The sequence below is a fragment of the Vipera berus genome (assembly GCF_964194415.1).
Source record: "Vipera berus genome assembly, chromosome: W".
Taxonomy (NCBI): Eukaryota; Metazoa; Chordata; class Lepidosauria; order Squamata; family Viperidae; genus Vipera; species Vipera berus.
In genome coordinates this window covers 65,464,979-65,491,088 of record NC_138210.1, presented here as the reverse complement: position 1 = coordinate 65,491,088, position 26,110 = coordinate 65,464,979, and the positions used below count along the sequence as shown (strand labels likewise).

At 41.6% G+C, this 26,110-nt stretch overlaps 1 protein-coding gene across 7 annotated transcripts in view; it reads right to left on the bottom strand.

Moving 5' to 3' along the window:
* The window catches only part of LOC308676560 (solute carrier family 12 member 6), a 68,038-nt gene that overhangs the window by 16,316 nt on the left and 25,612 nt on the right, over window positions 1-26,110 (bottom strand). For 3 of the 7 annotated variants that reach the window (XM_081342428.1, XM_081342430.1, XM_081342429.1), the window contains exons 3-11: window positions 11,898-11,942; window positions 7,051-7,145; window positions 5,658-5,789; window positions 4,005-4,151; window positions 3,034-3,088; window positions 2,185-2,315; window positions 1,723-1,964; window positions 712-926; window positions 330-488 (exon numbers count right to left, since the gene is read on the bottom strand). In XM_081342428.1, the coding sequence (XP_081198554.1) occupies window positions 330-488; window positions 712-926; window positions 1,723-1,964; window positions 2,185-2,315; window positions 3,034-3,088; window positions 4,005-4,151; window positions 5,658-5,789; window positions 7,051-7,145; window positions 11,898-11,942 (1,221 nt within the window). Of the gene's footprint in view, window positions 1-329; window positions 489-711; window positions 927-1,722; window positions 1,965-2,184; window positions 2,316-3,033; window positions 3,089-4,004; window positions 4,152-5,657; window positions 5,790-7,050; window positions 7,146-8,341; window positions 8,497-11,897; window positions 11,943-18,076; window positions 18,265-26,110 lie in introns of those variants that run through there. The other 4 variants (XM_081342431.1, XM_081342432.1, XM_081342434.1 and 1 more) reach the window with 3 other exon arrangements.

The following is a 26,110-nucleotide window of genomic DNA, read 5'->3' as shown; positions in this document are numbered from 1 at the left end:
ATTAACTGAGTTAAGCAGAGTTGGTTCAACTTATTTATTTATTTATTTATTTTAATTCCATTTATATCCCGCCCTTCTCCGAAGACTCAGGGTGGCTTACAAGCTTAGCAGGGAAAACGTGGGGGAAAAAGGCACAATAAATCTGAATCTCGCCCCTTTGCTGGTCTTAATCCGGCCAAGATCAAGCTCCTTTTACCAAAGTTGAGAAACTGCAGTTGAAATCTTCAGGTGTCCAAATGCAGGCCTCACAGCTAACTAATCTACCCTTCTAATATGGCTTGGTTTTGAAGCCACACTGAATGGAGAGCTCGAGCAACACGGGCACTTACCAGTGACAGAAGGGAAAAATATGCCCACAAGAAGGGTAAAAGAAGTGGTGATATCAGACAGGACGTACTGCTGGTTCAGAGTGCCTCCCCCATCAACCGAGCGCAAAGACGGCTTCTCAAGTATTTCACCTTTCGTCAGGTAGCTGCTCCAAAGATTCTCTGCAATTACGACACCATCATCACCATCACCCTCACCACCACCCTCACCCCATCATTTATTTAAAGTGCCCCCCCCCATCCCACAATCTTCTTAACTATTAGGCTGAGAAGTGTCCCAAAGAAACTTCACGGTCACTGCTGCAATAAGAAAGGACTTGAAGAGCAACAGAGAAAAAAAACAAAGAACACTTTTGCCAAAGAACAAAAGTAAACCCTTTCTCACCAGCAATAACACCACTGGCTAGTCCTGGAATTCCTTGGATAACAGTGACATTGTTGTGTTGGAAATACTCGTCGCAAGAGGCATTGAGGAGCCTGCTATGGTTGCAAAAGCGTGTCCACAGGAACGTGGGTATGGTGAGGTTACCATACTCCTTGGTCTTGGCACATGTCTGAATATGGTGCTGGGAGAGGGAACGATTCCCCAGCATGCACACACTGAATGGGGAGAGAAATAAAGACGAGCAAATTGGATTTCAAAAGCTGACCAGTTTGAAAATGAGTACATGCTACCATCCGTGGGAGTGGTGAGTTGTTGTTCTGTTTGTACACACAAACTAGAAATTCTAGGGTTGGGAAGGAAATTCTCAGTAAAGAAGAATATTTGTAGCTCGGGGTGGAAATGAGAGGTCCTTGGTGCTCTCTGAGCTGGGCTGTTTTCTTGCAGGCATTTCATTACCCAAACTACGTAATATCACTAGTGCTAGACTAGATGTTACCTAGTTCGGGTAACAAGGAAACAACCAAATTCAGAGAGTACTATGGAGAGCAGAGTTCTTTATAATAATAATAATAATAAACCTTTATTGTCAAAGTACAACATGTGTACATTGAGATTACCTGAGCCTCCCTCTGTGCTCTCTCCCCCCAACACACAGTGACAACAAACCCTCCATCCCACCACACTATGTTAACCAACTACACCACACACTGGCCTCCCAAGTCAATTCTGCATAAGATTATGTCCCATTTAAAAGCCTAACAGCCCACGGATAAAAGCTATTTTTCAGCCTGTTGGTACGGCTGGCTATATTCCTATTATCTCCTACCGGATGGTAGGAGAGTAAAGAGATACCGTCCAGGGTGTGAGTCATCCCTGAGAATCTTCCTCACTCTTCCAAGGCAACGAGCCCTTCTGCTGGCCATTCTATATTTCCCAACTCCTTTAGGGGCAGGATGGTGGGGATTTCAAAGGGAGTTTGGTTAGCCACTTCAGAGTATGCTAGTAACTTACGGAAAATCAGGAGGTGCAAAGGAGGACTTGATGACACCACTGTAAATAGCCAGAATGGAGACGATGACGCAGGCAAGGAAAAGAGAGGCAAACTTGTTCACGTAACGCACTCCCACAAATACCACCAGCACCATAAGCAGCAGGAAGGCCGAGCCATAAACCCGCATGTTGTTCAGCATGGCTGCCGGCTCCTTCAGGGGATCATCGCTGTGGAAGATGGCTGCCTTGGGGGCAATGTACATCTGAGAGGAGGCAAGAATGAGTCACACGTCACCTTCGGCCTAGTCAGAGGAGTGAAAATAAAAAAAGATGTGGGGGTTGGCACGATGGTAGCAAGAGACACTCCGATCCGCAGTCTCCTGCTTCTCAGAGGAGCTGTAGCCGAGTGACAGGACTTACACCTCAGAGCTACAACACCGTCTTATATCTTATGGGTTCTCCTATGGGGCACTGAATACCTACCAGGAAGATTTCAATAGCCCCCAAGATGTACATTGAAGCAGCAAAGGTAGTGCCGAGATAGAAGCAGAGTCCTACAGCTCCTCCAAACTCAGGGCCCAGGGCTCGTGAAATCATGAAGTATGACCCTCCAGCTGCAGAGAGGCGACAAAGAAGCTCATGGCAGAAGCTGCAGAGGGGAAATCATATTATCCCTGCTTTCTTACTCATTCCAACCCCCTCACCTTTTCAGAAGGACCTGCCTGTGGCTTTCAAAAACAAACCAACAGCAGAACAAAAATCAGCCCCCAAAGGACAAATAACACTAGGGAGCCCTGGTGGCGCAGTATTGTAGGCTAACTCTGTTCACAGTCTACAGTTCGATCCTGACCTGCTCAAGGTTGACTTAGCCTGCCATCCCTCCGAGGTCGGATATTTGGAGGCAATATGCTGACACAGTAAACCGTTCAGAGAACGCTGTAAAGCAGAGGTCCCCAATCCTTTGGGCGCCAAGGACTGGTTCGATGGAGAGAGGTTTATCCGTGGACCGGAGGGTGCATGATTTTGTGTGCCGCCTGAATCCCATGGATGGGGCTTTGCTTGTTTCTGCAGACCGGTTGCTGGCATGCTGCGGCCTGGTACAGGCCCACGAACTGGGGGTTGGGGACCCCTGCTATAAAGCACTATAGTGTGGTATTTAAGTCTAAGAGCTATTGCTATAACCATGGTTAGAGAAAGAATTCCATGCTTTGTGAAAGTGGGGACATTCTCCATATCAACTAATCAGATTTCTGAGAGGGGAGCACTCAGGAAGACATTGAACATGATCGGATTTGAAGGCATGTGGGAGATTTTTAAAAAGTTAGCGCTTACCAGGCACAACTCCATTGGTGGCAATGGCGCTCATGGAGATGGCTGTTAGCAATGTCTAAGGAGGAGGTGAGAAACAGACAGCCTAAGTAATTTAGGAGATAAATACAGGCAGTTGCAGGTTCTTAGCTTGCAATGTGTTAAAAGTCACTAACAGAGCTTATAACATTTGGCTATTATTTTGACAAACCTAGATTTGCTTTTTCCCACCCCATTCAGTTTTATATTTTGATAATTCTCCCTTTAGTTTTCTTTATTATTATGGGTAATGAGGACAAAATGCCAAGGCGGAAGTGAGCAAAATGGCTTTAGTCAGGTGGGAAGATGGACATTTTCAAAAATGTAGGAACAGGTTAACCAAAGAATAGATATAGAAATAAAGATCACCAATGATCTCAACACAACAATTGACTACATCTACAAAGAATATAGGGACGCAGTGGCTCAGTGGGTTAGGACGCTGAGCTTGTTGATCAGAAGGTCGGCAGTTTGGCGGGTCGAATCCCGAGTGCTGCGTAACAGAGTAAGCGCCTGTTACTCGTCCCAGCTTCTGCCAACCTAGCAGTTCGAAAGCACGTAAAAAATGCAAGTAGAAAAATAGGGACCACTACGGTGGGAAGGTAACAGTGTTCCGTGCGCCTTTGGCGTCTAGTCATGCCGGCCACATAACCACGGAGACGTCCTCGGACAAGCGCTGGCTCTTCGGCTTTGAAATGGAGATGAGCACCGGCCCCTAAAACGACTAGCACGCATGTGCGGGGGAACCTTTACCTTTACCTTTTTTACAAAGAATATTATTTTTGTACTGGCATTTCAGCCATGGGATACTAAAATGAGTGAATGTAATTTCTCCTTCCTCAAGATCAGAGGTTTCCTTCTTCTCTCCACCCCCTCTCCCGCCCCCCAGCCTTCCTCTATACCGAAGACTGCAGTAACATAGTGTGATACTAATTTGATCAGACAGGGTAACTTACACAGCAACAGCAAATAAGGACAATGATAAAGGCTTGCAGCACACCAGCTGTACCCACAACCCAAGTAAGACGCAAGAAAAGAATCACTCCGAAGATGTTCTGCAAGCAAGGCAGGTAGACTCCCATGAAGGTGCCCATCTGTGGAATCTAGTAGAAGGACAGGCAGAGGGTTAAGGTCAAGCTTCCCAACATCTCTATACAGGCAGTCCTAAACTCACAAGAGTTCGTTTAGTGATCCTTCAAAGTTACAACGGCACTGAAAATAGTGACTTATGACCATTTTTCACACAACCATTACAGCATCCCTATGGTCATGTGATCAAAATTCAGACACTTGGCAACTGGTTCATATTTATGACGGTTGCAGTGTCCTGGGGTCACCTGTGATCACCTTTTGCGACCTTCTGACAAGCGACGTTAATAGGGAAGCCAGATTCCCTTCACAACTGTGTTACTAATTTAACAACTGCAGTAATTCACTTAACCCCTGTGGCAGGAAAGGTCATGAAATGGAGCAAAATTCACTTAACAAATGTCTCACTTAGCAACAGAAATTTTGGGCTCAGGTGTGATCGTTGAGGATTACCTATACAATGAAAACTTGTAATTTCTCTATTCTTTGATCCTGCCCACTTCTCAAGAGTCATTAACTGTAATATCCAGGTTAATCTGTTCTCTGAGTTCAGGATAGGTGACAAGTATTTTCCTAGCTGCTGATTCAATGGAATGAATTTCTGTTGCTAAGTGAGACATTTGTTAAGTGAATTTTGCTCCATTTCATGACCTTTCCTGCCACAGGGGTTAAGTGAATATCAGTAAGTCAACTGGGCGTAATCAGTTTCGAGGTAATGTTTAAGATCTACCAAAGTGAAGCTTCTGAGGAAGCTGAAATTCTCAGAAAGTCTGGAAAGGTCAGTAAAGCTTGTATGCATGAGGCATATAAAACAAAACGAAAAAAAATGTATCTCTGCCAACTTATTAATCTAATCCTACTTATTTAAGTCTCAAAAATTACATGTAAAAGTCAAGGATTTAGAAATGTTTCTTCCAGAGCATACAAAAATGAACGCTTCTCTAAGAAGCCCAGAGCATATTTTGAGAAAGTCAAATGTTTAGGACTGTAGACTTCTCTAGTTCTGTTCTGTTCTGTTCTGTTCTGTTCTGTTCTACTCTTCTCTATTCTATTCTGAGACTGTCATCCAGGTCATGGTTGTCCCAAAGATGCTTTTTCAAGAGGCAACTGGACTTCCATGTTTTTCTTTAAAGACATTTCGCTTCTCATCCAAGCTTCTTCTTCAGCTCCAACTGGATGGTGGGGAATGGAAGGATTTATACTTCTTGCAGATAGCTGGTCATTTGCATTCTTTTAGCAAATTGTTCAAGCTCCTGGAGGCTTATCTGTGTCCTCAGGATCACCTCGCTAACCCTCACTAAAAGAATGCCCCACCATCCAGTCAGAGCTGAAGAATCTTCTTGGATGAGAAACGAAACAACTTCAAAGAAAAACAAGAAAGTCCAGTTGCCTCCTGAAAAAGGACCTTTGGGAAATAATCGTGGAGGAAAATATTAATTCTTTCAATTCTGATCTTAAACACATTTTCTTTCCCTCATTTCAAGATGTCTCCCATAAACCTTCTTGGTGCCATTTCTTACCTTGGTGATTTTTTTCTTGCCTGGAGGGACACTCTCTGCCTCCTCGTGTTCACGGGCTCCCTGCATCAAGTTGGTGTAGTTGGCCATTCGATTGAGCAGAGAAGACACTTTGGGTCGGGTGTCCATCTCCTCCTGCAAAGTGGGACAAGAAGACAGTAGACATGAGAGCGAGTTTCAATGAAAAGTCCCTTTGAGATGGATGAAGGAAAAAAAAATCAATGAAGGATTGAAAGTAGCGATGAAGGATGGAAGCCAAAAGAAACAAGAGTGGACTATGAACAAGCTAGTTATTCTACAGACTTATGTGTTCACAAATCTTTCCTGTTTTGCATCTTCATTGTATCTTCCTCAGACTTTCAGAAAACTCAAAAAACAAGATTGGCCTCCCTTTCCAAAATGTTTTTAAAATTACTATCCTTTGAACTCTGGTGCTGGAGAAGACTCCTGTGAGTCCCTTGGACTGCAAGGCGATCAAACCGGTCAGTCCTAGAGGAGATCAACCCTGACTGCTCTTTAGAAGGCCAGATCCTGAAGCTAAAACTCAAATACTTTGGCCACCTAATGAGAAGGAAGGACTCACTGGAGAAGAGCCTAATGCTGGGAAAGATTGAGGGCAAGAGAAGAAGGGGACGACAGAGAATGAGGTGGCTGGATGGAGTCACTGAAGCAGGAGGCGTGAGCTTAAATGGACTCCAGAAGATGGTAGAGGACAGGAAGGCCTGGAGGAACGTTGTCCATGGGGTCGCAATGGGTCGGACACGACTTCGCAACTAACAACAACAAAATCCTTTAAAAAAGACAGGTGGAAAATTTTCAACATGCAGAATTAAGAGTAACTACACTTTTTCTACGGACTTGTAAAAGCCCAGAAACTTGAATTAAGATGTATGCTTTTATGCATAACCTATATTACAGGGTACAAGGAGGAAAGAATACAGACATAGATTGGTATAGAAAGTATAGGTATTCCGACTTACAACAGTTCATTCAGTGACCAAAATTACAACAGCACTGAAAAAAGTGACTGATGACCATTTTTCACACTTACGACCGTTGCAGCATCCCCATGGTCACCTCATCATGGCAACTGGTTCACATTTATGACGGTCACAGTGTCCCAGGGTCATGTGATCACCTTTTGTAACATTCTGACAAGCCAAGTCAATGGGAAGGCCAGATTCACTTAAGAACCGTGTTACTAACTTAGCAACTGCAGTGATTCACTTAACAACTGTGGCAAGAAAGGTTGAAAAATTGGGCAAAATTCATTTAACAAATATCTCACTTAGCAACAGAAATGTGGGGCTCAACTGTGGTTGTAAGTCAAGGACTACCTGTATATGGTGGAAGTGGGAAACAAAAGTGAACCGATGGCAACAAGCAGTGATCTCACCTCAAAGAGTGCCAAATTCTTGTCAAAGCATTCGTCGCCTCCTTCATAGTTGATATTGTTAAGAAATGCATGGGAATCCTTCTTGTGTCCAGGATCTGGAATGTGGAAAAGAAAGCATGGCTTAAGACACATGTCAAACACAAGGCCCAGGGGCCGGATTCGGCCCGCAAAGTGGTTTCATGCGGCCATCCTGGAAACAGTGAGGGAACGGCCCCCACTGCCTTGGCCCTGGCCCAGAGACCCTCCTTCTGCCAGAGACCCTCAGATCTGTCCCACTCCTGCCCAGGACCCCATAGGCACCCTTGATGCGAACGATGTAGAGCTGGCCACGCCCACCCAGAAGGCCATACGCATTCTAGCCACGCCCACTCAGTAGGCCACGCCCACCCTGGCCATACCCACCCGGCCCCCTGAGGGCAACCGCAATGCTGATGCGGCCCTCAGTGAAAGTGAGTTTGACACCCCTGGCTTAAGAGAAAGATTAGCCCAAATCTGTTTCTCCAGCTCTGTACCATGCAGCTCTATCTCTACAGGAACAATCAGAATAAATCTTTGCTGCAGGACCGTTAAGCACTTTTCTTGCTCAGCCGATAAAAAGAAATATCTTTCAGGAACCAATTTCTATTATTCTTAGGGTGGATATGTGTCATAAAGAACAGGCAGAGAGAAATAAGGGGAGAAAATAATAAACTAAATTTATCAATCTAGACCAGGGGTGTCAAACTGCCGCGGGCCGGATGCATCGTAGTGAAACTGGGCCCACCCCATTGCCAGCAATGGGGAAAAAAGTTGCAATACATCGCGACACATCACATGACGTTGCGAGTTTGACACCCCTGACAAACAAAGGGAACAGACCACCAAAGTCTTGGAAATTCAAACTCTGTGCAACCAATCAGGAGCAAGGTTTTCCCCCCTTTCTCAGGTGAACTGTTAGAAGCCCTCTGCTGCTAACAATAATCTGAATTTCCTTCTTTCTTTCCCCATTGTCCTTTTGATGGTAAACGGGTTCCTCAATTATTAAACCCCTTTATAAATAATTTGCATTCTTTTCCGAAATCAGTAATCTCGTTCTAATCGGAAATTTAGCTTATATAGCACATCCTGGACCTTTTCTTAGCTCCGAAAGAGCAGGGATGCTTGTCTTCTTTGGAATAAAGGAAGACAGAGATTATTTTATTTTATTTTTGTAACAGGGATGGTGGCAATGACAAACCCCTTCACCCCACAAGACTGTGGGAGGTTTTCGCAGCAGGGACCACACTTGGGACAGCAAGAGGAGTTAACCTACCACATCTCAGATTGTGAGTGTGCATGTACTCCATTGTACAATGCCAAGATTCTGTTTAACCAATGTTGCTGGCCAGTGCACACTTGTTTTTTAATCTTGGAGAACTGTCTAACATCACCCAGCTCTTCTTCTCTGGAGCTTCATGGAGGAATGGACTGAAAGACAGGCAGCCAAGTTCTAAAATCTTATCTGCAAGGTTCTGTGACCTCATTCTTTAATTTTAAATTCATCCACAAAGACACTGATAACAGGCTTCACAGCTGCAGCTGATTCGTTTATTAAGATGGCAGATTCTTGAAAGCGGTTCATATATAATTTTCAAGGATACAGATTCTTGTGCCAAATTCTTCTCTAAAAGTCTTAATTATGAACAGTCTTCTCAGGGGAAAATTTAAGATCAACTTTGAGGGAGAAAGAGGCACTTAAAAACCAAATCAGTGAAGTAAATGCTGTTTCTTTAAAGTCCATTTATAGTGATTTTTACAATTTTACATACTTTCTACATTTTTGTAAACTTTAATCCATGATGATGAAGGCAAGAGAAACTATCTTTGGAAATAAGGCATTTCAAGTAAGACACTCTAAAATTACTTATTGTGTAATATTTTTCAAAAGAATCAGATTGGTACCTTTTTCAAAAGGAAATTCTCACACTCCCAGCCTCTTCTTATGTGCTGAACTAATAATTGTCTTTCATTCTCCCAATACAATCATCCAAACAGAAGGTTGAAACTTTCTACCCATTTTCCAAACATTAGCTTATGTCGGTTTCTGGACTCCTTGTATACACCAACACATGTTACACAAACATCATTTGAGAGAAAAATCTCTTATTCATATCTCTTGCCTCAGAACAGGCAATCAGTAAAAAGATGCTGACTATGGTTGGTGATCTTCCAAACAGAAGCAAATCACAAATTATAGATATATACTGGTTCTCAATTTATTGCTGGGACTTTCTCAACAGATTTCAGATACGGAATACGAGTCAGTGGCCAAGTGCCTGAATTTCGATCATGTGACCATGGAGATGCGGCAACAGTCGTAATAGTGAAAAACGGTCATAAGTCATTATTTTCTGTGTCATAACTTTGAATGGTCATTGAGTGAACTATTGTAAGTCGAGGACTACCTGTAATAAAGTCAAAATGCTAATGTTTCTCTCTCCTAGTTTTAAATCCTGGAAAAACCAAAGAGATCATTGTCGATTTCAAAAAAGGCAGGCACAGCCACACTTCTCTGTGCATTAATGATTCACCTGTGGAGATGGTTACCAGCATCAAATTCCTGGGTGTGCAGCTAAGGAGTGGGCTGGCTTGGTTACTCAACAGCAAGACACTGGTGAAGCGGGCACAGCAACCGCTGCATTTTCTGCGTTGCATGAGAAAAGCGTATCTTCCTTCCCCTATCCTTACCACTTTCTACAGAGGGACGATCAAGAGCATCCCGTCATACAGCATCAGTCTGATTTAGAAGCATCACTGCTTCAGACAGGAAGGCGGTGCAGGGAGTGGTGAGGATGGCTGAAAATATTATTGGCAGTTCTTTCCCTTCCATCCAGGATAGCACATTAAGTATTGCTTGAGCAGGGTCCGCACGATTGTCTGGAACGTTACACATCCTCTTCACAACCTGTTTTCCTTGTTACCTTCTGGGAGGAGGCTCCGTGGTATCCGAAGCAGAACATCCAGATTCAGCCAGTTTTGTTCCATACAGCTTCGACTTGTGAACTCTCAAGCTTCCTCCTTTCGTTATGTATTCAAGATGGACAGTGATTAATATTTTACTGATATGTAAGGGTGTAGGTCTATACATATGTTGTAAACAGGGTGCTTTAATGTGTGTTGTGTATGTGTAAACTTTGAGAGCAAGCAACTAAATTTCATTTTTAATGTCTTGTCATTGTGCCCACATTAAAAAAATGACAATAAAGGCTATCTATCTATCTATCTATCTATCTATCTATCTATCTATCTATCTATCTATCTATCTATCTATCTATCTATCTACCTCATAAAAGGCTCGTAAATAGCCTGTTAATTGGCCAGCTAAATATAGGAAAGGGAAAATGGACGACTCACCCCATTTTAGGGGAATGAAGGGATGGTATAGAATTCTGTGTTCTGAATTCTGCTTTCAGAGTATGTAGAATCTATTAAATGAAGTAAGAATGAGCTTTCACTGAATTGTTATCCTAAGGTAACATTCTCAGCATACTGGAACAAACAGTTCCAGGGTATTTTGCTGATATGGTTTTGTTGATTCTGTATCTCTGGAATCCTACAAACACAGATAGATAATCATCTGCTACTGTTTACCCAGTCAGTTTTCCCAGACTGAAGATGCAGGACTCCTTGATCTTTCAAAAGCATGTTGATCCTGTTTCAACAACCCCAAATCTCTGATAGCCATCCTGATTTTAAATTACCTATGGTAATCTATAGAACAGTAGAATGCAGGTAGTCCTCAAGGTACGATCACAATTGAGCCCAAAATTTATGCTGCCAAGTGAAACATTTGTTTAGTGAGTTTTGCCCCATTTTAAAACCTTTCTTGCCACAGTTGTTAGGGGAAACCTTTGCAGCTGTTAAATTAGTAACACTATTGTTAAGTGACTCTGGCTTCCCCATTGATTTTGCTTGTCAGAAGGTTGCAAAAGCTGATCACATGACCCTCAACACTGCAACCGTCATAAATATGAAGCAGCTGCTAAGTGTCTGAATTTTGATCAAGTAACTATGAATATGCTGCAATGGTCATAAGTGTGAAAAATGGTCATAAGTCACTTTTTCAGTGCTGTTGTAACATTCAACAGTCACTAAATCAACTGTTGTAAGTCACAGACTATCTGTAATTTTCCCTTGGTCTAAGTTCTTCCTTCCTTGCAGAAGGAATGGCATTGTCAACACTGTTATTGTTTTTAATAATTTTTTTTTTATTTAATTGTATGCTTAATGAGGTTTTTATAATTGACTAAGTAAATGAATTTGGAGAGTTAAGAGCTATTTTGTGTTGAAACAAAGTTAACCTGAATCCAAATGCTACAAAAATAAGTTGACCAGGAAGAAGCATGTCTGTATTTTTACAAATGCTAAAGCAGGAGATAATCTAGAAAAGGTATTCATCATCTTGCTTTCTTTAGGTTTAGGTTATATTACCTCTATCAGTATGACCACTGTCTTTTCATGAGAATATAACCCAAGCAACTAAAAAGTTACACTGCTCCTTTAAAGAATATAATCAACCAACAAAACAGACATTTATAAAGACATCTATTAAAGAGCAAGCTTCTCATTACTGGAAAATTTATGAGTTCTATTGATGAAGACTGCACTGCACAATATTATCTCTCTCTCAGACACAAAAATACACACTCCTACATACACACACAGATACACACGCTCAACTTCCTTCTATCCACCTATACAGCTTCAGCCAACCGAGATGTGTACCCTCAGCCCCACATCAACTGTATCTGTTAATAACATGATAACATACATTTACCACAAACACACATGCGACCAAACACACATAAAGGTCCTCTGCGATACTGTACCTAAGAGGTGACATTGTTCCCCTGTGATGGAAATTTGACTCACATCTGAAAAATCAAGCAGAATATGGAGGGGAAAAAATGAATAGCAAAATAAAGAGAATGGGAGAATAAAACGAACTGTTTTGTCCCCAAACTTCCCAGGATTTCTTTAAAAGGTACTTTCCCCTTTCCCTCAACAACTGTAATCAACCTGACGAAAAGCATGAAGTAACTCATCAGGGAACCCTACTCTGTGGTTTTAAACCAACAGCGGCAAATCACTAAACAAAGCATCGAGACTAGAAGCCACTGTACAGAACTACCCTTCCCTTTTTCCACCCACCCACAATTGGTGTCACATTGTAATCCAAGGGGCCAGGGTGATAATAGATAGGACGGGGTGGGGGGTGGGGGGGGCACCCGTGAGTGAAAAAAATAATAGGCTAACAGAAGAATGAAGTACGATTCCTTCCTTTCTGTAACTCTCTCTGGCTTATTCCGGAATAAGCCTGAGAGAGTTATAGAAAGGAAGGAATCATACGTCATTCTTCTGTTAGCCCAGGGGTAGGCAACCTCGGCTCTTTTATGACTCGTGGACTTCAACTCCCAGAATTCCTGAGCCAGCTATGCTGGCTCAGGAATTCTGGGAGTTGAAGTCCACGAGTCATAAAAGAGCCGAGGTTGCCGACCCCTGTGTTAGCCTAAACGATAAGTTTTCCTCAATGGCCTTCCAAATATTGCTGAACTTCAACATCCTTCACAACAGGCCATCTTGAATTATGGCTAAATGAAGAATGCACTTCAATTAGGCCTGGATGATCACAGGCTGACCATCTTTCCTGTACTGAAGACCTACTTGTTTGAACAAGCCGGCCTGGCCTGATGGGTGATGGGTTTGGATTTTAACATTGTTTTAATGTATTTTAATTCATTGTTGTTAGTTTCTGGGCACCCTGTTTCTCTTTTAATGTTTGTATTCTTGTATTTTTATATGTTTGCCCTGTTCACCGCCCTGAGTCCTTCGGGAGAAGGGCGGTATACAAATAAAATTATTATTATTATTATTATTATTATTATTATTATTATTATTATTATTATTATTATTATTATTATTATTATTATTATTATTATTATTATTATTATTATTATTATATTACTCTGTGACTTCCTGATGGAGCAGGACTATTAAATACGTAGGAAAGGAATTAAGCTGACTTTGTAATAATGCCGCTTGGTGTGTGTGTGAAAGCCCTAATAAGCAGGCATATACATAGAATGAAGGCTACTGCTAAGCTTGTAAGCCGCCCTGAGTCTTCGGAGAAGGGCGGGATATAAATGGAATTAAAATTAAATTAAAAAAATTAGAAGAGGGAGTTTGGACTCTTGCAAGATTATGAGACTGGTAATGTAAAATTCTAATTGCTTAGCAGCACATGTTCAAATTGAAATAAACCCAGGATTATGCAAACATAAACAATTAACAAATATAAATGATTGCCTAATCATTTTGTCCTTGAATTTTGCCTACGTTGCCCATAAAACTGAAAATTCCCTCTCTTCTTGCTCTCTCATTTAATCGATGCAGCTGATATGGGCATGATTCAAGATCAGCTTCCTGTTTTTTTGTTTTTAATTTTCTTGTTTATGGAAACAGGAAAATGATGGCCTGCTAAGCCTATTTCTTTTTCTAGTGACTTACAGGCTCTAGGATAACGTAAGATTTGTTTTGCCTTAAATGCATTCAGATATAATGAAGGTCTAAATGTCCATCATTATCTAAATGTCCATCATTAAGACAGAGCCAATTATGTACAAATCTGCTAAAGTCAAATCAAAACTGGATGTTTTTAACAAGGCTGTTAAAAAAATCACGTTAAAAATAATGCAAGGAAGGAGATCAGGAATGGTATATACTATCAGTCAGATGAAAGATTTCTATATTATACACTGTTATCAGGTAGCTGGAATAAACTGGCAAGCAAATTTAAGACACTTATACAAAGGTCTGTTCAAGTGTTTTGGAAACAGCAACACAGACAATTACTTAAACAATCTGAAATGCTTTTAGAACAGCAAATCTTGGAACTTGGAATGGTATATTGGAAGCTGTATAGGTTCTCCTGCTTGAGCAGGGGGCTGGACTAGAAGACCTCCAAGGTCCCTTCCTCTTCTCTTCTCTTCTATTTAACTTTCTCCAGAGGAAGTCTGCCATTGGTAACTTTTAGGAATGTGGTCAAAATCTTCTTTACCTTACTGTTGTTGCAATTTTGACTTCACAAATGCTGGTGTTGTTCTTTTGAGGGTCAAAATTGTTTATTATTTTTAATCATATTTTCATTTTATTGAATATTTAAAATATGTCTTGTGAGCCTGGTAAAGGGTGTCCGCTGAATATAATAAAAATGAGAACCAATACAATTTCAGTAAAATTTTAGTTTAATAGATCTTTGACAGAACATATGTTAATCCAGAATTCATCACCATTTAAGGAAGTAATGTGCATTAAACCAAGTGCTTGTTGCACATTAATCAAACCATTTACGTCAATTAATTGATGAAAATGATAAATTCATGCTTACGGATTTAATGAACACCTTTCCCCAAACTATCTGTTAAAATGAGGTTTTACTGTACCCATATTTTTTTTTAAATGGCAGGGAAAGAGAAAATAATTTGGGCTATTTTTTTCCCAAAGTGAAAACACATTCATGAGTAAATTCTATACAGCTGCTGAGACTGTACCAGGCTGCAAATAAATTTGATTAATTAATTAATCAATTAATTAATTGGCAGCAATAAGAACAATTTGCAACAGTGGCGAATATCTGTAGCTCGAGTGTAGGATGAGGGTGGTTTGTTCTCTGAGTTTGTGGGTTGGTTTCCGATAGGAACAATGCTCAGATTGTATAGACTGCAGGCCATGATTCCAGCAAGCCAACATTAACCAACATTTTCAAATCATTTGAAAAAGGAGGGACTAGTTCAGAGGTCAGCAACCCGAAACAGTGAAAGAGCCACTCGGAACCAGTTCCCTCACAAAAGGAAAAACTGGGAGCCGCAAAAAATGTGTGCGCATGTGCGTACATGCGCGCATGCGCAGAACAGGGTGTGACTGAAGAGTGGAGCCAAGGCGAGATATGCACCTACCCTGCATATTTGAATTGATTGAACTTTTTTAGTCCCACTTTTTTTTTTTGGACTGCACATGGCAGAGGACTGGGAGCCGCAGGAGACGGCTGAAAGAGCCGCATGCGGCTCCGGAGCCACGGGTTGCAGACCTGTGGACTAGTTGATGAAATATCAAACCAAAATACTTCATATCCATTCACGAGCGTATCTTCATGGCTGTCAAACACTCTAGCACTGGCAATCTTCCTTGACCAGCTAGCATAGTTTGGTCCCCAGCAGCAAAACCACTGGATGACTCTTGAGTCTGCACATAATTATTTCTGCTCCTTGCCTTGGCAAAGCAATTTAAAGTGTCGAGGAGGATAAGTAGAGATTAAACGGATTTGGGGCACTTCCAACAAGGAAGGTGCCTGGTTACACATCAAATCTAACTTAGAATAAGTTTCTGGGGCATGGTGTGTAGGTATGTGTGTTTCCTCATCACCAGCAGGAAAACGAAATCTATATAGAAGATTGCATTTCTGGAGATCATAGAAATGATTCGATTTAGGATTATTATACTTAGGGCATAAACAGATTACTCAGCCTAAGAGATTTAACCTTAATAGGCTTCTCTTCTGAATACAGTATCTTAGACCGAGTGGTGTGAAGGCAGTTAAGGCAGTAGTTTTGGCCTCTGCAGGCACAGAAACCCACTAGTTACTTTCTTAACACTTATTGTTAAAAAGCTTTTTTCTTTGTGCTTTCCTTCTTTGTTACCTGTGGAAGAATGGAGGCACAAAGAATGGACATACTGCAAAGAGAGCAACTTTTTACCAGACAGCATCCAGACTTTTACAGCCAGATACATAGCTAAGAACGAACTTTCTGGGCTGTGTAGGAATCTTCTGAGGGAAAGAGGGACGTATGCAGGAGGCCAAACCAAAGACAGAAATACTATTCTGGGTGACTGACGAGGTGATAGGACATATTAAGTTTTATTTAGGTTAACAGCTGCAGTTTAGAATATTGTGCAATAGAACAAACCCTTCTGTTGAGTTTTAATTTCTGTTATACCTTTCTGATATGTGCATTTCCTCCATGTAATTAATTGTTCATATAGAAGAAACACCATGGGGTAAACTCAACTTCCATTCTTTCTGAGGAGTGCTGCAAAATCTATTCCAAGTTCCTTCTTCTCATCTACCCTTTCATAAAGAAATCTTGCAAATTAATTTGTTTGGGGTTATGAGATTGTGTTCTTTCCAAATAGGAAGGAAAACCAAGAATATATATGCTTTCTCTAAGCCAGTGATGCTTTCTAAGTCACATTAGAGTAAAGTGGAAGTAAAGCTTATTGAACCTGAATGGTTTTACCCTATCAGCTTATATACTCTCAGACTTGCATCTTCCATATCTCTGATTAGGAATCCTGCTTTATAAGAGCTCAGAATTCTGTGGGGGCATAGGGGAAATATTACTGAAAGTTATTATGCAAGTCTACATTTTCTACCTGCTGCTTCCTATCTGCAAAATGGGAATAATAATGAAATCTATAGCTGGGTATTGGGAAGAATGAAACAAAGCACTGTTTATAACAATACTAATAATTTGACGCCACAACTATAGTAAATAAATTGTCATTTTTAACCATTTTTCCCACTTAAATTGTCAATTCCTTTTCACTGCTTTCCCAGGCAGAGTTTAAGAATTTTGGTTAGTGCCAACACCAAGGAAGCTTTAAGATGGCATAGAAAATAGTAGCCTAATGGGGAAAAAATAATTTAGCAAACTCAAGGTCATGCTGAGTAACAGCATAGTAATGTAACAATAAACAATTCAGGCCAAATCACATGAAACAGACTCTCGAAGATACACACACCCAAGCAAAGAGAAGGAAAAAGCCAAAGCAACTTCATCCAAATATAAAACGTAATTAAGATTAACAAAGACCTGGGCTTATAGAATTAGGGGAAAAACTTCAAAAAAGTAAATCTTATGTTGAGGGAATCCAAAGGAAAAAAAGATAATAATAATTTATCAGATTGGCTTAGCATGGCTGGAATGTGATGGGAAACATTAATGGAACAGAGTATGTTTGAAAAGGAAGTATTATCACGGGAAGACTCTGAAGACAAGCAAACAACTGTTCAACGTTTCTAAACAAAAAATCCAGGAAAAAACATAATGATAAACAATGCAACCCAGAGAGTATAAGGAGAATAAAATACCTATCAACCCATTCAAGAAGAAAAAAAAGTGTGGCATAGGTATTATCTGTTTTCATCACCACTAGGATGGAGCCATAGCAGAACTATCTATAGTATCTCTGAATGGGTTCACTTGATGCTAAAATGGAAGCAGAATGAGAACATTCTGAGCCAGAGTCATGAAGTCGGGCAGCAAGCAAATGTAATAGATTTGCATTTATCGTTATTTGTTTTAAATTCTACCTCTGGGTTTACATCCCCCAAAATCATAGCCCAGAAAAACAATGAGCTGTGTATGTGGTCTCAAGACACACTACTCTGTTGCTGTAATCCTAAAATAATATGTTGAAGAGAACCTGGCTTCACAGTCCACAATTTTTCCCATCGATCTGGACTCACGTGCTATCTCAAGGGCTGAAACCGAACAGGAATCCCGGATATACGTGTGGCTAGAATTTCCTCCGGAGAACAAGAAGCAGGTCACCACCCCTGTCCTAATTAAACCCTAATCACAGATTATAGTTTTGTTCGACTTTAGTAACTTGCCTTAGACAGCTAGTTAGTACCTGGCTGAAGGTCACGCTTCAGGCATGTTAGTGAGAAGGCGATTAATGGATTAAACAAAGCCAGAGGAGAGACAGGAAGACTTTAAAAAAAAAAACCTATCAGAGGGTGCACTGGGAAGAAATGATGGTGAGGGGAAAGTGAAGGAGACAAGAGGGCTTTCTCCCTGTTAGAAGGTGGGTAACTGGGCACATGGTTCTTACTAGCAAATGGGGCTAACGAAACAGATTAAACATCACCAGACCTCAAGTAAAAAGTTGGGGGAGGAGAGCAAACTGTGATTAAATGGGAAGAAACTATCCAATTTAACTTGCTTACCTTGCCTGGCAATTTCACTAGGATCCCAGATCTGCCCTGAACTGCTTCTTGCCTGTCCATCCTCTTCTGATTTCCCCTCTTCATCTTCCACTTTGGTTACAGTGAACTGAGGCATGTTCAAAGCAAAACTTTCTTCTAGGCCAGGACACAAAGAACTGAAAGTGTTGGTGGGTCAGGTGACAGGCAGCCCCAGGGAATGGGAGGGAAAGGGTGTGGGCCTGTAGTGTAAGGGAGACACACCTCTACGGGTATAGGTGCGTGTTCAAGTGTATGCATGCCAAGAAGAGTTATTTACAACCCTGCTACTAAGAAGATTACTCTCAGTACATACTGCTGTGCTGCTCTAGTCTGCACGCTCCTGACTATCACAGTAGCAGTCTCTTGCTTTCTGCCAAGAATTAGACACAGCCCTGCTAACAGGTACAAAATCTAGTTAATAATTGTTTGGCCTTACATAAAGAGCGCTGGAGAAGTTATATTTATTTATTTATTTATTGATGGGATTTATATCCCGCCCTATCTCCTGAAGGACTCAGGGCGGCTCACAATAAAACATATAATAAGTGCATAAATCAAGATAAATGAAATTGAGAACATCAGTGCAATAAAAAATTAGAGAATTTAAAAATGAATTAAAAATACTAAATATAAATTAATTAAGATGCCTGTCAGTCTAGGTCAGCTTGGTGGAACAGGTGTGTTTTGAGGCCGCGGCGAAAGGATTGGAGGTTTTGGGCTATCCGAAGCTCAGGGGGGAGCTGATTCCATAGGGTTGGTGCTCCCACAGAGAAGGCCCTCCCCCTGGGGGTCGCCAGCCGACATTGCCTAGCTGACGGTACCCTGAGGAGGCCTTCTCTGTGTGAGCGTACTGGACGATGGGAATTTGTTCCCGGCAGCAGATGGTCCTGCAAGTATCCCGGACCTAAGCCATGTAGGGCTTTAAAGGTAAGTACCAGCACCTTAAATCTCACCCGGAGGGCAACTGGTAGCCAATGCAGCTCCCGCAGGAGGGGTGTAATATGGGAGTATCGGGAAGCTCCCATCACAACCCGCGCAGCTGCATTCTGCACCAGCTGAAGCCTCCGGGTGGTCTTTAAGGGCAGCCCCATGTAGAGAGCATTACAGTAATCAATACGGGAGGTAACGAGTGCGTGGGTGACTGTACGTAGGGCATCTCGGTCCAAAAAGGGGCGTAATTGGTATATAAGACGAATCTGGGCAAATGCCCCCCTAGCCACGGTTCCAATGTGATCTTCAAAACTGAGTCGTGAATCTAGGAGGACGCCCAGATTGCGTGCTTTATCAATGGGAGGTAACATCTCTCCTCCTATAGTCAGAGATGGAACCTCTTGGACTAAACGAGATGACGGTATGTACAGCCACTCAGTCTTGGCCGGGTTGAGTCGAAGCCTGTTTTCTCCCATCCAAATCTGTACCGCTTCCAGACAACGGGACATCACATCGAGGGCATCACTGGGTTGGTTCGGGGTGGAGATGAATAGCTGGGTATCATCAGCATATTGATGATATTTCACCCCGAAGCTACGGATGATCTCTCCCAGCGGCTTCATATAGATGTTGAACAGGAGGGGCGAGAGCACCGAACCCTGAGGCACTCCACAATTAAGAGGCCTAGGGCTTGACCTCTGCCCTCCTGCCAACACCGTCTGCGAACGTTCCGAGAGGTAGGAGGAGAACCAACGCAGAACGGTGCCTCCCACTCCCAGCCCCTCAAGACGACGCAGTAAGATACCATGGTCGATGGTATCAAAAGCCGCTGATAGATCTAATAGGACCAGGACAGAAGAATAACCTCTATCTCGGGCCCGCCAGAGATCATTCACCAGCGCGACCAATGCCGTCTCCGTGCTGTGCCCCGGTCTGAAACCCGATTGGTACGGATCTAGATATTCAGCTTCCTCCAGGTTCAAAGGGAGCTGTCGTGCCACCACGCTCTCAACGACCTTCGCAAGGAAGCGAAGGTTGGAGACAGGACGGAAGTTGTTTAAAACAGCTGGGTCCAGTGCCGGTTTCTTGAGGAGGGGCCTTACCACCGCCTCTTTCAAGGCAGCAGGGAAGTACCCTTCACTCAGTGAGGCATTGATAACTGCTAGGAGCCAGCCTCGTGTAACCTCCCGAGAAGCATAGACTAGCCAGGAGGGACACGGGTCCAACAAACATGTGGCGGCACTTAGTTTCCCCATGATCTTGTCCACTTCATCCGGAGTCACAGGATCGAACTCTTCCCAAATGTACTTGGCCAACTTCATCGTTTTCCTCTCGTTAGATACTGCCCAGTCAGAGTCCAGACCAGCCCGAATCTGAGCAATTTTGTCCACCAGATATTTACTAAATTCCTCAGCCCGTCCATGTAGGGGGTCCTCTCCCGTCTCTTGACTTAAAAGGGAGCGGACCACTCTAAATAGGGCGGCCGGGCGATTATCTGCGGACGCAATGAGGGTGGTGAAGTAGGCGTGCTTTGCCACCCTCATTGCCACAAGATAGGATCTAGAAAAGGATCTTAACTGTGTTCGGTCAGACTCGGACCGACTGGCTCTCCAAATGCTCTCTAGGCCCCTTCTCTGGCGCTTCATCTCCCGCAGGTCCTTGGAGAACCAAGGAGCGAGTCGGGACTTGCGCCGGGTCAGAGGAGAAGCTATCCAGTTTATGCACCTTAAAAGGAAAAAAGTATTATAAGCTTGAAAATCCAAAGAACTAATAACAATTGTCATGCAAAAGAGCAAGAGTCACCAAAATGTAGCCCTACTAGGACAAGTAATGTATTCTGCAAAAGCAAAAGCAAAGCAACTCACATCGGAAGACAGCCGTTCTTGGCAAAATGCCATTCCCTAAAGCCAGAATATGATTCAAATGTATATGGCTGCATAGTAATAGCTGTTCCTGGAGGAACTCCTGTTTTTCCATTTTCCCCTAACAGGTTTTTTTTAAAAAAAAAAAGAATGCACAAACTTGAAATTCAGGCATAAGCATTACCCAACCGACATTTAATCCTACTTTGGCTTGCAAAAAAAGAAGGCTAGTAGGAGAATGCAGGTCTGTATTGTCAGGTTCAGAAAAGAAGAAGGTTCAGACTAATTGGGAGTTGTTGGGGAAGAAAAGAGAACTGTAATATCAAAGATATTACACCAGATATTACATATTACAGATAAAGATATTACATAGAAGGTGGAGGGGGGAAAAAACTGAAATGAGAAAAATGGTAACTGTGTCCACACTGTTAGGTTAATTCTGACTATTCTCAATAGTCTGTTAAACCCAGAATTAAAACCCATTTTGCAAATAAACTTCCCTCCACAACTGGCGCTGTCATAGATCCCTAAATCCCTTTGAGAAAAGACTCCATCTCTATTTACACTTAGCACACTCATTTACTAAAACTACAGTGGGTGAAAACAATACTGTGTGTGTGTGTGGGGGGGGGGGAACTAAGACAGAAAGCTCCAATGTTCCAGTTATACTTCCCGCAATCTTACACATGCTGTTTATACCATCAACATGACAAGATTACAGACAAGGGCAATAACCAATTTAAAAGGCACTTTGGGCTTAATCTCAGGTTAAGCTGTAATTGTTTGGCCCAACAAAAGCAGTGTAATGCTAGTATCTACAAAACCCCTTTGTGCCTTATTTCCCTAGCATGGCTCTAAATCAGGGGTATCAAACTTCCGGCCCGTGGGCCGGATGCATCATAGTGAAACCGCGCCCACCCCATTGCCGGCAATGGAAAAAAAGTCACGATGCGTCGCAACATATCATGTGATGTTGCGAGTTTGACACCACTGCTCTAGACAGACAGTACAGAAGCTTTAGTAGACAGGTTGTGATATAGTTCGGAGAGATGAATCCAGTGAAAAAAGGTATTTGACTATAAACTTCATTCACCTGCATAACTGTTCTCAGTTCCTATACAATGGTTCACTTACTACATAAACACCATCCCTTTGAAGTAGATCAGACTAGGAAACCATAAGTTATGAATGCTAATGATACTACTTTGATCTTTTATCTGGTTTTTTTTTCCGTTATGGCTCTTTCTACTGTCCCTTAAGGTTATTCCTATTGCCTACTACAATCAGGTGTGGAGAACCACAGCATCAAATAAGTTCAAAAGTATTTAATGGGCTCTCTGACTGGTTTCTCTTAATGAAGATTTAGAAGCTCTTGTTTAACAGGCTATTAAAAGTTAAACCACAGTTTGAAAGCAATAATCTTGTACTAATGCCTCATTTGATTGCATCTGAATGTTCACACAGTCAGAATTTCATCTGAAACACAGTTTTCATATATAGTGTAGCAATAGCATTTAAACTTGTATACACTTCACAGTGCTTCACAGCCCTCTCTAAGCGGTGTACAGAGTCAGCATATTGCACTCAACAATCTGGGTCCTCATTTTATTGACCTCGGAAGGATGGATGGATGAGTCAACCTTGAGCCAGTCAGGATCGAACTCCTGACAGTTGGCAGAATTAGCCTGCAATACTGCATTCTAACCACTGTGCCACCACAGCTCTTTATTTCGGTATATATATTATACTTTAGTATAATCACTTTATTATCTTTATAATGGAACTAGATAAATTCATGAAAGACAAGTTGGGGAAAATATTATTAACAAATATTAACTGGTAAACACTGTCATACCTGGTAGGTAATATTTGTCCCTCAACACAAAATATATTAAAAATCCATTTTCATCATTTATCAGTTGTTTCAAATTCTATATCCCAGCTTTATCTAATTTTTCCATATCATCTTTTACCCATTTTAATGTATATTTTATTAATTTTTTACAGTAACAATCTTTTTTTTTAAATCCCATTTATATCCCGCCCTTCTCTGAAGACTCAGGGCGGTTTACAATTTAAGCACAAATCAATGTGCTTAGCAATAGCCTTCATTCTATGTATATGCCTGCTTATTAAGAGCTTTTCCCCCCCCCAAGCGGCATTATTACAAAGTCAGCTTAATTTCCCCCAACAATCTGGGTCCTCATTTTACCTACCTCGGAAGGATGGAAGGCTGAGTCAACCTTGAGCCTGGTGGGACTCGAACCTGCACTAATTGCAGGCAGCTGGTGTTACTTAAGGAGGCATTAGCCCTCTGCTCCACCAAGGCTCTTAGTATTTAATAAGTAACACTTTATCTGGGTTTATGTGTTTAGCATTGATACTAATACAATTTCCATTCCTACCCTTTATTCCATTTTTCTAACCATTTATTAAAAAATTCCCATGTTCGAAAGTATTCTAAGTGATTAATAGTAGTATTAAGTATACACATTCCTTATCATAATTTTCTGATATTAAGTATACACATTCCTTATCATAATTTTCTGATATTATGCCTAAAAGAAATAATTCCAGTTTGTAGTCTACATGCATTCCTATCATCTTTTCTAGCCACCTACAGTTGCAAGAAAAAGTATGTGAACCCTTTGGGATTACGTGGAGTTTTGCATGAATTGGCCATAAAATGCACTCTAAACGTCATGTAGGTCACAACAATAGAAAAACACAGTCTGCTTAAAATAATACTACACAAACATTAGCTGTTGTCATGTTTTAATTGAACATAAAATGGAAACATTCACAGTGCAGGGTGGAAAAAGTATGTGAACCTTTGGACTTAATAACTGGTTGACCCTCCTTTGGCAGCAATAACCTCAACCAAATGTTTCCTGTAGTTGCAGATCAGACCTGCACAACGATCTGGAGTAATTTTGGACCACTCCTCTGCACAAAACTGTTTCAGTGTAGCAATATTCTTGGGATGTCTGGTGTGAATCGCTCTCTTAAGGTCATGCCACAGCATTTCAATCGGGTTGAGGTCAGGACTATGACTGGGCCACTCCAGAAGGCGTATTCTGTTCTGTTGAAGCCATTGTTTTGTTGAATTACTTGTATGCTTTGGGTCATTGTCCTGTTGCATCACCCATCCTCTGCGGAGCTTCAGTTGGCAGACAGATGGTCGTATGTTTTCCTGTAAAATGTCCTGAACTCTGGAATTCATTTTCCCATCAATGACAACAATCCGTCCAGGCCCTGAGGCACCAAAGCAGCCCCAAACCATGATGCTCCCTCCGCCAAGTTTTACAGTGGGGATGAGGTTTTGATGTTGGTGTGCTGTGCCTTTTTTTCTCCACACAGTGTTGTGTGTTTTTCCCAAACAACTCAATTTTGGTTTCATCTGTCCACAGTATATTTTGCCAGTAGTGCTGTGGAACATCCAGGTGCTCTTTTGCAAACTTCAAACGTGCTGCAATATTTGTTTTGGACAGCAATGGCTTCCTCCGTGGTGTCCTCCCATCTACTCCATTCTTGTTTAATGTTTTCCTTATTGTAGATGTGTCAACAAAAATGTTAGCATGTGCCAGAGATTTCTGTAGGTCTTTAGCTGACACTCTAGGATTCTTTTTTACCTCATTAAGCATTATGCACTGTGCTCTTGCAGTCATTTTTACAAGACGACCACGCCTAGGGAGAGTAGCAACAGTGCTAAACTTTCTCCATTTGTAGACAGTCTGTCTTACCGTGGACACATGAACATCAAGGCTTTTGGAGATACTTTTGTAACCCTTTCCAGCTTCATGCAAGTCAACCATTCTTGATCGTAGGTCTTCTGAGAGCTCTTTTCTGCGAGGCATGGTTCACATCAGACAGTGCTTCTTGAGACCCGTAAACCCAAAACAGGTGTGTGTTCTTAAAGGGCAGGACGGCTGTCAGCAACACATCCAATATCATTACACTGATTGGAGTCAAGGTTGGCTCACTCCTGGCTCCAATTAGCTCTTGGAGAAGTCATTAGGCTAGGGGTTCACATACTTTTTCCACCCTTCACTGTGAATGTTTCCATCTTACGTTCAATTAAAACATGACAACAGCTAATGTTTGTGTAGTAGTATTTTAAGCAGACTGTGTTTTTCTATTGTTGTGACTTACATGACGTTTAGAGCGCATTTTATGGCCAATTCATGCAAAACTCCACGTAATCCCAAAGGGTTCACATACTTTTTCTTGCAACTGTATGTATTTTTGACCAATAGTTCTTTGTTTTAGGCCAGGGGTCTTTGCTGGCTGAGGTATCACCAAAGTAAACCAATCCTTCAGGTTATGGTTGATATTTCAACTTATATTAGAGAGAATATCTAACTATCCCTACAGGCTGGTTCATTCTGAGTCCAGAATTGTGAACAAAAAGCTTCTGAATTCCATTCAGCACCTAGATTTTATTATATAACCTGAAAGTCCTGTCATCATATCGTAGATTAAGACCTGTTACATGCAAACTAGAAGATAATTTAGGGTGCCTCCAAATATAAAGGCTCTTTCGTTATTATGCCTCCTACCCAGGCAGATGACCCAGAACAGAGCATTATTATGAAAGAGAGCACATCTCCATTCTTGCACAACTAAAATGTGATTAAAAATCTCATCTGAATGGAAGGTGGGAAAAACCATAATGAAAAAGCAGAAATAGCCCTTAATTAAGCTGAGAGCTTGCTTGGAAGCAACGGTTCACAAATCTGACTTCCAGAAAAACCTTGTTGTTAATCAGGATTTAGTAAGCTTTTGGGAAATATTATAGTCACTACATATATACCCTCTTTCACTGTAATCTGACTGCATCTTCATCTGCCTTTTTAAGTCCTGGCTGTTCCAGGTTTTCTTCCAGTGTTCTCTGCCTCAGCTCCACAAGCACAGGTCTAAGCTAATGCCCTGGACTGGAAGAAAAGGAGATTGAGATTAGTATGTCATATACTAAATGAGAATTTACAATTTAAAGCTAAACTCTATGCTTCTTAACACCAAGAACTCCAAAAAGTCTAAATATAAAATTACCGGTATCCACATATTGCAATCACGGGAAAAGGCCACCTAAAACTAAAACAGTGCATTTAAAAAAAATGGCCTAACTTGCACCTTTGAATTATGTTTCCCAGCTTAAGCTTATCATTTCTCTTTCTGATCTGTAAACATTTTCCTCGATTGCCACATTGGTTTAAACTGAAAG